The sequence below is a fragment of the Peromyscus maniculatus genome, chromosome 5 (assembly GCF_049852395.1).
Source record: "Peromyscus maniculatus bairdii isolate BWxNUB_F1_BW_parent chromosome 5, HU_Pman_BW_mat_3.1, whole genome shotgun sequence".
Lineage (NCBI taxonomy): Eukaryota > Metazoa > Chordata > Mammalia > Rodentia > Cricetidae > Peromyscus > Peromyscus maniculatus.
In genome coordinates this window covers 50,869,097-50,881,845 of record NC_134856.1, presented here as the reverse complement: position 1 = coordinate 50,881,845, position 12,749 = coordinate 50,869,097, and the positions used below count along the sequence as shown (strand labels likewise).

The 12,749-nt window shown below is 49.8% G+C and overlaps 1 protein-coding gene across 1 annotated transcript in view; it reads right to left on the bottom strand.

The window, feature by feature from the left end:
- Plcg2 (phospholipase C gamma 2) overlaps positions 1–12,083 on the bottom strand; it is a 145,528-nt gene extending 133,445 nt beyond the window's left edge. Inside the window, exons 1-2 of the mRNA XM_016004943.3 lie at positions 11,916–12,083; positions 5,741–5,981 (exon numbers count right to left, since the gene is read on the bottom strand). Coding sequence (XP_015860429.1) covers positions 5,741–5,933 — 193 coding nt within the window. The 5' untranslated portion in view covers positions 5,934–5,981; positions 11,916–12,083. The remainder of the gene's footprint in view (positions 1–5,740; positions 5,982–11,915) is intronic.
- Positions 12,084–12,749: the final 666 nt, after the last annotated feature.

The following is a 12,749-nucleotide window of genomic DNA, read 5'->3' as shown; positions in this document are numbered from 1 at the left end:
CTTTCCTGAGGCTGTTCTCCAAATACCTGGAATGTATATGTCCAGAGAGTGATCGGCCCACACTGTTAGCCCTTCTTAGGGAAAAGTCAATTGGGAAAACTATGAAGGTACACATGATTCTCATAACAGAAGACAGCTGATATATAACAAGCCAAATAACACCAAAAGCTCCTTGGAATTTGGCTTTCCTCTGGAGGAATTCTCTGATTCCTCCAGGTAGTGACTTTGCCATAACCAGCTGAGTCTTATGATATATTCCTGCGGCCCGCAGCAACTAAGGACCCCAAAATTACATGCCCATGGAACCCTCACGTATGCCCATTCCCTCCAGACCCAACAGTGGCCAGCAGATTCCTGCTGCCAAATGTTGACATTCTGATCCGCCCCCTTGGTGCCACCCTATGCCATGATGTAGAAGCCTATTTTTTATTTATTTATTTATTTGTTTATTGTTTTTAGAAACAGGACTTCTCTGTAGTTTTGGTGCCTGTCCTGGGTCTCGCTCTGTAGACCAGGCTGGCCTCGAACTCACAGAGATCGGCCTGCCTCTGCCTCCAGAGTGCTGGGATCAAAGGCGGACGCCACCGCTGCCCAGCTTAAAAACCTATTCTTAAGGGAAAACTCCACCCCTTCCCTTCTCTCCTCTTCTGCTTTCCTCTCAGGAGGTGTGCACCTCTGGAACCCCTCGCCTCCCCCTCTCTCTCTCTTTACCTCTCTTCCCCCCCTCCTGTCTCCCTCTTTCTGTCTTTCTGCCTCTTCATCTCTCTATTATAATAAACCATTTCCACGCAGCTGCAGCGTCTGAGCTGTGTATCTCGACCCGCAGCCCAGCCTCCATCCATGCCCACATGGACTGGGCTGCCCGCCAGCCTGCAGCTGCATCTGGGGGTCCCGCCGCTGCCACTTACAACTCCTAACACCGAGAAGCCATTAAATGAACCCTGAGTCCCCTTGAGTCCTAAGGCCTGCTCCTTCCAAGGGGTCCAGAGGAGTCTCTTGTCTAAGCTTTGTGTCTCCGTGGCTTTTCTGCCTCTCCACAGACACCCTCACCAAGCAGGAACACCAATCACAGCCCGTTCAAAGTCACAGTGCCAGTTTCTCTTTTAAGTCTGGCTCCTCTGCCCACCAGAAATACCCAGGCCAGGAGGGTAGATACTTCAACTGCCTAGGGAAGCAGAAGCAGCAATGGTGGCCATAGAAATCAGAGGAGGAGCATGCGCAGGGTTTACCAAATGCTGTGGAGCAGGGGAGTGCCTCTGATGAGGCTCCTCATGGCTGACCCTCAGCGGTAGCCTGTGCAGTTTGGCAGCAATGTCCGGGTCTGCAGATAAAGCAATGCTAACACAGAAAGGTCAAGGCAGCCAACAGGAAGTCAAGACACCTACTGGTCCCCAGCAGGACCCTGTGAGCTCCAGAGGATTTGCATCTCATTTAGCAATTGCCAAAGCCTTATCAGGTACCTGGCAGAGCTATCTCCAAAAGAGGCAATACATGTTCTCTTCCCCCACACACACACACCCACTATAATAAATTGTTTCTTTTAAAATCTTATTAAGAAATAACTCATGGCTGGGCGGTGGTGACGCACGCCTTTAATCCCAGCACTCGGGAGGCAGAGGCAGGCGGATCTTTGTGAATTCGAGGCCAGCCTGGGCTACCAAGTGAGTTCCAGGAAAGGCGCAAAGCTACACAGAGAAACCCTGTCTCGAAAAACCAAAAAAAAAATTAAAAAAAAAAAAGAAATAACTCAACTCTACCAGTCAATGGACAAGTATAGAAGTCTAAGGCAGTGCAGGTGAAAGTGTGGGGACCGACCTCATGACTCAAGTACACAAGCGAAGCTGCTTTTCTGGAGTGACACCAAACTGCCCCATAAAATGAAAACACACTGCACCCTTGACCTCAGGCACCCATGCCTGCACACGCAGAAATGAAACCAGGGTTGCATCTCCCTCGGCATATAACCCATGAATTTCACACCAAACCTATGGGGGAGGGGGATCCACGTAAAAAGCTATCTATACACCAGGGATGAGGAGAAGACTCCATGGTTCAGAGATTTCACTGCTCTCACAGAGGACCTGGGTTTAGTTCCCAGCACCTACAACCGATGACCTTCTGATGCCCATAGATACCTGCACACACGTGCACATAAACTCACAGGGGTACACACCTATACAGACACATTTAAAAATAAATAAATACATAAATCATTAAAAACAGAAAACCTGATTTTAAATCTTTAAAAATATTCCAAATCTTAAAAAAAAAAAAAAAATTGTTAAAAAGATGGCAGCGGTGGCGCACGCCTTTAATGCCAGCACTCGGGAGGCAGAGCCCAGCAGAGCAGATCCCTGTGCATTCAATGCCAGCCTGGTATACAGAGAGAGTTCCAGGACAGCCAAGGCACACAAAGAAAAAAAAGGGGTAAAAACCTCTAAACATAAAAAACACAAATGTTCCGAACCACACTCTTCAAATTAGATAGAAGATGGAAACCATTTAAACTACCTAAAATAACAGACGAACAATTTTTTATGTAGAATAGCCACACTGTAGAATATTACTTGGATGTCTAAAGGAATAAAATTCTGTTCCACACTAAGAAGTGGATAAATCTTAAACTGTGAAGCAGAAAGTAGCCACGTGAAAAAGCCATAAACAAATAGGACTCCGTTCCCACAAAACGGCCACAACAGCAGCATTTGTAGAAACAGAAAGGAGATTCAGGGCTAGGGGAGAGAGTCAGCAGGAGAGAGTCGGAGGAGGCGGGTCAGGGAGACGGGGTCACTTACTGAAAATGCTCCAGAATTGACCTTGGCAGTGCTGATGTGTATTTAAACATACTGACCACCGTGGTGGCCTTTGTCACAGGCAGGAGGATGTCAATAGCTGGTGTCTTGTTCGACTGCTCTCTACCTTATGTTTCCAGACAAGGTTCCTTGCTGAACCTGCACCTCACTGATTGGCATTAGACTGGCTGACTAGTAAACCCCAAGGACCTGTCTGCCTCCTTCCCAGCTCTGGGATTATAGGTGTGTGCCACCATGCCTGGCTTTTATGTGGGTGATGGGGATTCAAACTCTCTCTCCAGGGTCTCTCTACATAGCCCTGACTGACTGTCCTGGAACTCTCTAGGTAGACCACTGGCCTTGAACTCACAGATATCTGCCTGCCTCTGCCTTCCAAGTACTGGGATTAAAGGTGCATGTCACAAGCCAGGCAGTGGTGGTACACGTCTTTAATCCCAGCACTTGGAAGACAGAGACAGATGGATCTCTGGGCTGAGGCCAGTCTGGGCTACATAGAGAAACCCTGTCTCAAAAAACAAAACAAAAAAAGTGTTTCAGATTTTGCCAGGTGGTGTGGTGGATCTCCAGGTTGGAGGGCAGCCTGGTCTACGTAGTGAGTTCCAGGACAGCCTGGGCTACACAGAGAAACCCTGTCCAAAAAAGCAAACAAACAAAAACAAACAACAAAAAGGATGCATGCCACTATACCTGGCCCAGCATTCTCTTAAACCCATAATCCTCCTGCCTCCAGAGGGCCGAGATTACTGGTTTGAGCCACCACACCTGGATTTGCAGTGTCTCTTTAAATCGTGAACTGTAAGTATGTTAAGTTGACTTTGTTTCAATAAAACCACGACGTTTTAAGAAGACTGAAAAAAGAGCCATGGCTGCAGTGACAAATGTCTGGGAACAGCACACACTGTCCCACTCTGGGTTCAACTGTTACAGGGAGGCCAGGCCCACGGAAGAGACAGATCACCGTGTGCCGATAAGAAGCCAGCCCCAGGCGAAAAGAAACCCAGGAGTAGAAGGTGGCAGTCGCCATTTGCATTAAATAAATACACACCCATGACATGAATGTAGAATATTACTAGAAGACAAACTAAGCTGCTTAGAAGCCTGACATATTAGCTTCCGTGACCCAGCATCACCTTGGAAGTAATCGCCTCCCTCAGACTGTCCTGTGGCTCTGTCCATGGGGCATTTTCTGGATTACTAATGGATGTAGGAGGACCCAGCCCACTGTGGGAGGTGTCATCCCTAAGGAAGCTAGCTGAGCAAGCCAGAGACAGTAAGCCAAGCCAATCAGCATCGTTCTTCCACAGTGTCTCTTTGTTTCTACTTGGAGCCCCTGCCCTAGGGCTTTCCTCAATGATGAGCTGTACCTGTAAGCGGAAATAAGTCTTTTCCTACCCTATTTATTATTGTTCACACTGTGTACCACAACAAAGAGCAAGTTAGGACAGAGCTTATGTGTAGGGTACGGGTGAAGGGTCAGAGGTGAAAGGCACTTGTCAGTTAGCTCCCCAACTTCTAGAACTACTTTATTCTTTAGACAAGATCTCACTATGTAGCCCTTGAACTTAAGCCTCCTGCCTTAGCCTTCTGAGCACTACTACTATTTCAGAGGTACATTGTAGTTTTTCAATGAAAAGCTATTCAGCCGATTGCCAAGATGGATCTGTGGGTAAGAGCACTTGCCACAAAGCCTGGTGACTTAAGTTTGATCCCTGGACCCCACATGGTAAAAGGAGAGGATCAGCTCCTATAAGGTGTCCTCTGGCTTTCGCATGTGTGCCCAAACACACATATACACAAATAAAGAAATAGCTATAAAAAATTTTGTTAATTATTCAGTAGGGACCTGGAGACCTAGCTCATCTGGTAGAGTGTTTGCCTTACACGCACAAAGCCCCGGGTTCCGTCCTCAGCATTGCATTCAAACAAACAAACAAACAAACAAACAAACAAAAAACAGCATTGTGGTGCATGCTTCTCATCCGAGCCCTGAGAACCAGCGGCAGGAAGATCATAAATTGAAGGTCGTCCTTAGCTCCATTCTGTGTTCCAGGCTAGCCACATGAGATCCTTCTAAAACAAACATAACTGGCAAGATTGCTCACTGGCTAAAGGTGTTTGCCACCCAACCTGCTAAGCTGAGTTCTGTCCCCAGAACCCACATGTAGGAGAGACAACTCCCACAAGTGGTCCCCAGACCTTCACACGAATGCGATGGGTGGGCACACATCCACACGTGCACACCAAAATAAATAAATGAATGAAACTCACACTAATGGATAAGTAATAAAATTAACGCACACCTCTGCAACTGAACATTGCTGCTTAAGTGCCCTGACTCTGTCTGCTGCAAGCAATCTCCTCAGACAGTCGGGGAACTGAGTCAACAAACAGCCCAGTGTAGGGTGACAGTGCCGAGGAGAGGCACAGCCATCAGGACCAGAATTTCATCTGAAAGCTGCAAAATATCCAATGACTTTTTTTTCCTGTGCCCTTAAATGCCAAAGTCAAAGCCTCTTGCCGCTGTGGTTTGCAATAAAATTTTTTTTAAAAAAAAGTCATTAGCCTTTTGGCTACCAAGCTCCCAGCCACCCCAGGCCCCAGCCAGCCCGGGCCCCAGCCAGTGTGCCCTTCAGAAGCCAGACGGCTTGACAGCTCTGGGAACCAGAGGAGCCCTGCTGCTGTTTCGATATCACGGCCGCCACGTTGACCAACTGGGGTTGCCGTCATTTCACAAGAACGTCCCTGGATCAACTTCCCCCACCTGCTCTCAACCCCACCCCACCCCCACCGCCACAAAAAAAAAAAAAAAAGGAAACACTTCTTTCTTTAAAAGAACGGACCAAAGCGACATTCATCCTGACGAATTCGACAAAGACTGGAGAATGAACGGGGGCTACTCCGGTGGGCGGGGCCCAGCGAGTACTTACGGAAGCCCTCGATCTTGTCTGCAGTCTTGCTCCATGCCACCTGCCGAGTCTCCATGATCACCTGTACCGTCCTCCGTTCCGAGGTGCCCTTGCGGGCGCTGAACACGGTCATCACCGTCCCTAGCTCCAGGGCTCTCTTGATCTGACTCTTCTCATATTCTGGAAGGGTGTCCACATTGACCATGGCGGTCATTGTCAGTCACTCCAGGGGGAGAAAAGAAGCAGGAGAAATATGGAGGCTCTGAGGGGCAGGATAAAGAAAAAAAAAAAAAGGACTGGTTTTAATTAACGGAGGTGGGTGAGTGAGTGGGGGCGTCAGTATCAGGAGACAAGGGCCTGTCTCATTCCCATTGGGCTGAGCTATAGATGAAGGTTCTCATGCCAAGAGCCCTGGGCCACTTAGAGAGTGGAGCCGGAAGGCAGAGGTTTAAATAAAGTAGGCCGCTGGCTGGCCTCCATGACCTCACCACTACACGAGCTTTGAATAACCAAATCTCCATAGCTTGATGGGTGACCCTCCTCTCTTCTTGTCCGAATTTGAATAACCAAAGCAGTTCCGACATGTTCACATGTTCGTTAACCTCTGTTCTCCAGCAGTGTGGCTCACCTGCTAGAAGATTCCTCGCTATCCGTTCACAACAAAGTTAGAACGACAGGTTCCTCTGCATAACCATGAGGCCAAGAGAGCAGAAAATGCCCGGGCCTAGCAACCCCCAACGATCCAGGTGTGGGGTCCTGCAGACAGAGGCTTCTCCACACCTCCAATTCCATCCCATCCCTTCTTGGTTTTGTTTATGGGGTTTTTTTTTTAATTATTGTTTGTTTTGTTGTTGTTGCTGTTGGTGGGTTTTTTTGTTTGTTTGTTTGTTTGTTTGTTTGTTTGTTTGTTTTGAGACAGGGTTTCTCTGTGTAGTCCTGGCTGTCCTGGAACTCATTCTGTAGACCAGGCTGGCTGGTCTTGAACTCACAGAGATTCACCTGTCTCTGCCTCCCTAGTAATGGGATTAAAGGTGCACGCCACCACCGCCCAGCCCATTCCATCCCTTCTTTAGGAGGAAGTTCTGGCCCTTCCAAAGCCCACAGAGAAAGCTGCAGCTTTCAGCAATGCAGAGCATCCAGGGGTCTCGGGAGCAGGGCACTCCAGCAGGCTGCTGGTACTCAAGAGAGTACTCCAATCATTGTCTGGACTTTCTCATACCCAAAAGCAATCAGAAAAACCAGAATCCAGACATTCTTCCCTCTTCCTGGCTTCTCCAAGGAGCTCTCTACTGGGCCCTGGACTGTGCTTCTTGCCCTGGGCTCCTCAGATTCTCAGCCCAGTGGCTGGCAGCATTTTAGAACACAAATCCAATTCCATCACTTCTCAGCCCAAAGCCCTAGAGCCCTGGAGCCTGCCAGATGGGGAGCCCCACCCCCTTTGGGCCTCATTTCCAGCCATGCAAAGGAAGGCAACATTACCTACCTCGTAAGCACTAAACAAGTTTACTGATCACCTCAGGCCCTTAAAACAAGGACAAAAGCTGGCAGCCGTGATGCATGCCCTAGCACTTGGAAACGGGGAGCAGGGGTATCAACTCAGGGTCAATCTCTGCTACACGCAGTGAGTTAAAGGCTACCCTGGGCTACACAAGACAGTATCTCAAAACAGTAGGACCCGGGTTCAGTTCCAAATACCCATGTCAGGCAGCTCACAACCACCAATAACTCCAGCTCCAGGGGGGTGCTGATGCCCTCTTCTGACATCCACAGGCACCAGGCACTCACATGGTACATATACATACATGCAGGAAAATACTCAAACACATAAAAAATAAATAAATAAATAAATAAATAAATAAATAAATAAATAAATAAATAAATAAATAAATAGATAAATAAATAGATAAATAAATAAATAAAGGTGTTTTTTTAATTTTAAAAAAATCAGCTAAGAGGGTGTGAGTGGGTCTGTAACCTCAGCTCCTCCTTCCAGGCCCCACAGTTGACACTCTGTATCCACTGAGGTTATCAAGCAACACGTTAGTTCTTTAGAACTATCCCAGGTCAAAGAACAGGAAGTGAGAGGCCGCCCCTGGACTAGGGCTGTACGGGCCTCTAACCTGCTCAGCCTCTAGACAAACTGCTCTGAACCTCAACGTTCTCAAGCGCAAAATGGGGGTAAACTACCCTAGGGTATGGATGGTGTGTTTTTACCAACTAAGAGCCCACTGATGAGTGTTTACCCATGGCATTGAACACTCAACAGTGTTATCAGCCCGGTGTACCAACTAGGATGCAAATGCCAGGGAGCAGGGAGAGGCACAGGCCTTGCCCTTTGCCCCTTCCTGCATCTCCACATGTCGGGGAGCCAAAGGCCCCTCTGTGGGAGTGCTAGGCGTGGGAAATCCTTCCCGCCACCTGCTCCCCGGCTATTGCTTGGGAAGCAGATCTGAGTCTGCTGAGTCGGGTGAATGCCGCCCCCCCCCCCCAGGAACAGTAAGAAGAGCCCAGATCTAGTCAGGGAAGTATCTAGGGGCCTGAGGCCTCAGAGAAATTATCTGGGAGAGGAAGGTGGCTGGGGATATGGCCCAGAAGGTCAAGTGTTTGCCCAGCATGTATAAAGCCCTGGGTTTGGTCCTTAGCACCACATAAGAGGATGGGGTGCCATAAGTCTATAAGCCCAACATGGGGGGGGGAGCAAAATCAGATATTCAAGGTCAGCCACAGTTAAGGCCAATTTGAGCTATGCTAGACCCGATCAAGATAAAATAATAGATTCACGGTGTCACACACTCGGGAGGCTGAAGCAGGAGGGTTGCTAGGAGTTCAAGACCAGCCTGGGCTACAGAGTGAGACCCTGTTGGAGGAAGTCTTCCAGTCTAGGGAACAGGCTTCAACCAACACAAGCCAGGATGCAAACTCACAAGGTACACCCTGAGCTCTCCTGTCCCCTCAGGAGCGACCTCACACACTGCTCACACTGACACTGTTAGCCACTGGGGATGGGAAAGGGGGGTTTTTCAGGCTATTTCATTAGTTTGGAAAGAAGAACCAGAAGCGAAATGGAAGGTGCTAGGCCCCCTGTCGAGTATCTGTTAATACGTGCTCCCCTAGACATCACACCCGTTTGCCCAGGTGCCTCACTGGCAAATGCCTGGGTAATAGGGCTCAGGTGTAGAGCACTTGCCCAGCAAGAGCAAAGCCCTGAGTTCAGTTCCCACCACCGAGGGAAGGGAGGAATCAAAATCCATCCAGCGAGGAGAAAATTACATGACCAAGGTCACAGGTACAGGTGTCAGGACACAAAGCATGAGGACAGTCATTTGAGTCTGAGCCTTCAATGCCTGCTTTCTGGAGCTCAGAATTCTGGTAGAACTTGACCACATCCTAACAAAACTGGCTGACCCTTTGAAGAGCGGGTAGGGGACTGGATGGTCCAAGGTCATGCAGCTTACAAGCGTAAGAACCAGGGCTTGCAAGCCGGTGCCCATTGCACATCTCTGCTCTGTACAGAACGCTCCAGCCAGGCATCTCCTCAGTTCCCCACTGCCAGGTGCACAGGAAAGTCTTCCCCCAGTGAGGCAAAAGCCTGGCTCTCAAGCCCTGAAACAACACCATGCTGGGAAGAGATTCTGGATGCGCACCAGGCGACCATGTCCAGTTCGGGCAGAATTCCATGCTTTAGCACCCAAGGCAAGAAGGTCTCCAGGTGACTGTGACCCCAGAGCAGGACCCTGGCCAACAAGACAACTCCCTCTTTGCTTCTGTTTTATCCTTCCCAAAATAATAAATAGTTTGGTGATCCACTCTCCCCACTTCCCCCACCTCCCTACCTGCCCCCAATGCCCAACCCCCGCTCCTGTGGGTAACCTGGTCAACTAATGTTTTCAACACAAACATGGCTGGAGTGAGGAGTGAGAAGAGACCTCTGTTTTCACATTTCTATGGCCCTCACACTTTGAAAACAACTTCTCATACACACGAACCCCAAAACAGGAAACAGGGACTGTCCTTCTCTTGAACACTCTCTGCACATTTGGGTCAGTACTGGATTTCAGCCAAAACCTCAAGAAAGAATTCTACTAGACTTTGGCTCAGATGAACCCTTGAATATTGCCTTTTCTTCCTGCTGCACCAGGGTTGCTGGGGTTCCATCTTACACCCACCCTAAAGCATCAGAGGAAGCCAAGTTCCAACCCAAGAACCAAGCAATGTCCACCTCTACAGGTGGACGTGAAAACAGGTTTGACATTTTTTAAGGGTACCTGTAAGCATCTTTTAAAGTATAAATATGCAAATGTTTCTGATCCAGCAAGCACACATGTGCAGAGAAACATCCGTGAAGATGCTTACAGGGCCATAAGACCAGGAAACACTTTGACTCCTCATCTCTGGGGGGGAGGGGGGAACCTAAAGCAAATAAGCTCAGGTCAAGAGCATGCCAGTTCTCTCAGCATTTGGGAGGTGGAGGCAGGAAGATCAAAAGTTCAAAGCCAACTTGAACTACATAATGGGACCCTGTCTCAAAAATAATAAAAGCCTTAAATTGTATCAAAGCTATGGAAAAGAATGAACCTATAGCTGGGCAGTGGTGGCACAAGCCTTTGATCCCAGCACTTAGGAGGCAGAGATAGGTAGATCTCTGTGAGTTCAAGATCAGCCTGGTCTACAGAGTGAGTTCCAGGACAGCCAAGCCTGTGACATAAAGAAATCCCATCTCAAAAGACAAAAGGAAAAAAATGAATTTATAAATTATTATAAACAATTTGACCTTGGGAGATTCATGAGATGTTTTGATAAAAAGAAATTTACAAACCAGTGAGTTATAAATGTTGCTTATTGTAATATATAAAAAATTGTAAGTTTCACAACGGTTGCTTGTAAATCCAGAGGAGGGGTCACTGGAAGCAACTGGGAGGAGGCAGGTGGACCGGTCCACTTTATGTTAATTGATACAGAAAAGCCCTTATTTGGGACAGGAAGGGGGCTGGGGGTTGCCTGTTTTTGAAATTAAATGTTTGCAGAAGTTTTCCCACCAGTAACTTCCCACCAACTCCACCCAGGAGGCGCAAAGGGGTTCTTCATCGGTCCTTCCCGCTGGGGCTCCTCTAGAAGACCTCACACGCCCCGCCTTGCCTAAGAGGCTGCAGCACCCAGCAATTTTAAGCATCAATAAAATCCACAACCAAAATCCCCTGGGGCTGCTACGCTGCGGCACACAACCGTGCAAAATGGGTAACAGCCTAGGGCCAGCCCCGACCCCAACATCCTGTTAAGTGTCCCGCAGAAGCAAAAGCAGGGGCCATGACCTGTGCCCACCAGGAAAGGCCTTTGCCGCCAGGGTCAGAAACTGCCGGGCGCCTCTTTCGTGAATGGGAAAATAGGCTCTGGGCTAGAACAGCGCCCAGGAGAGAAACCTGGACTCCGAGCAGCTCCTCGCTGTCTGCAGTGTCACATAAATGGAACTGAAATTCAAATTTAGGTCTCAGAGAGGAGGCCACCTGTTTTTCGGGTGTGTCGCCCCCACATGCTGACAATCTCTCACTAGTTTGAGATCAGGGTATCGAAAGGGCTCGCCCCAGCCTCCTCCAGACATCAACCTCCGGGGTCCATATGCAACCCACCTTTCCCTCGAATTCTGGTTTCCTACGGGGCGAATGACTCCTTTGAGATCCCCAAACTGAACAGAAAAAAAAAACACACTTCTGAGTACAATTGCGGGAGGGGCGGGTCTCAGGAATCGAATAGAGTGTGGAGGGAAGGCTGCTCCTCCCCGACCCTGGAGCTACCTGTGTACTACTGGGAAGTACTGTCCCAAGTTCAAAATCAAGGGGTCAGGGCTGTCCCGCAATCAGGGACATGCCTCCCGCGCAGGACCCTCAGCCGCAGGAGCCTTGAAGGCCGACGCTCCAGTCACCCCAGCACCCGGAGCCGCGTCTCTCATTCAAACCCTGGTTGGCCACCGGACGCCCCGGAGAGGTGGCGCCAGCCCCGGGGGAGGAAGTGGCCGGCGGCTAGGCTGGGCCGGGCTGTCCCCAAGCAGGGTTCCCCAGGGCACACCCGGCCACCTGCCTCGATCGCGCACCCCAACTCTGCCCGCGCCCGCTGCGTCGCAGTCCCCACCCGACGCGGTGCCAGCTCGCGGGTCCGGAGCGCACGCAGGTCCCCGGGAGCCCAGTCCCTCCAGACAACTCACCTGGTCGTGCCACCGGAGCGCAGCCGCCCGCCCGATCCCTAGGCCTCCAGCCAAGGGTGGGAGGGCCACAGGGGTCCCCGCGTGCAGCAGCCGCCTGGGGCCCGGAGTGTCCGGCAGCACACGTCTTGTTCAGCCGGGCTCCTACTTCTGCTTTGGCAGCTGCCGCGCCACGTGACTCTTCGGGGCCGCCCCCCTCAACGCGCCGCCCCGTCCCAAGGCGGGTCCCGACCCGCCAGAGCACCCCAAAAGCTCACGCCCTGAGCCACGCCTCTACCCGCCAAGGGGGAAACTGAGGCAGCCTGGGGACTACCTGCCTGGCCGCGATCACTTAGCCAGGTGGACAAAAAATTTCCCAAGATCATTAGCGTTTTGGGGGGGGGCGGGGCACCTCTGTGTGTAGATATCATGCATGCATTTACTATCTTCGCCCACTCGGGGTTGATAGAGTTGAATTCAATGCATTTCTTCCTACCTTAGACACCTTAAGTAATCCAGACTCAGTTTCTCCCTCTGCAAAACAGATTTAAAAAAAAAAAAAATAGCTCCAGGCCTAAAAGTTTGTTGCAAAGAGTAACTGGACCCTAGAGAATTGATGTCTTAATTTTGGGTTGTTTTGTTGTTGGTGGTTTTAGTTTTTTGAGATAGGGTTTCTCAGTGTAACAGTCTTGGCTGTCCTGAAACCCGCTCTGTAGACCACCAGGCTGGCCTCAAATTCATAGAAATCCTCCTGCCTCTGCCTCCCTAGTGCTGGAATCAAAGGCGTGCGCTACTACTCCTGGCTCACACTAACTCTCATCAAGGAGATGGGGATCACATGGACCACCTAATCATGGG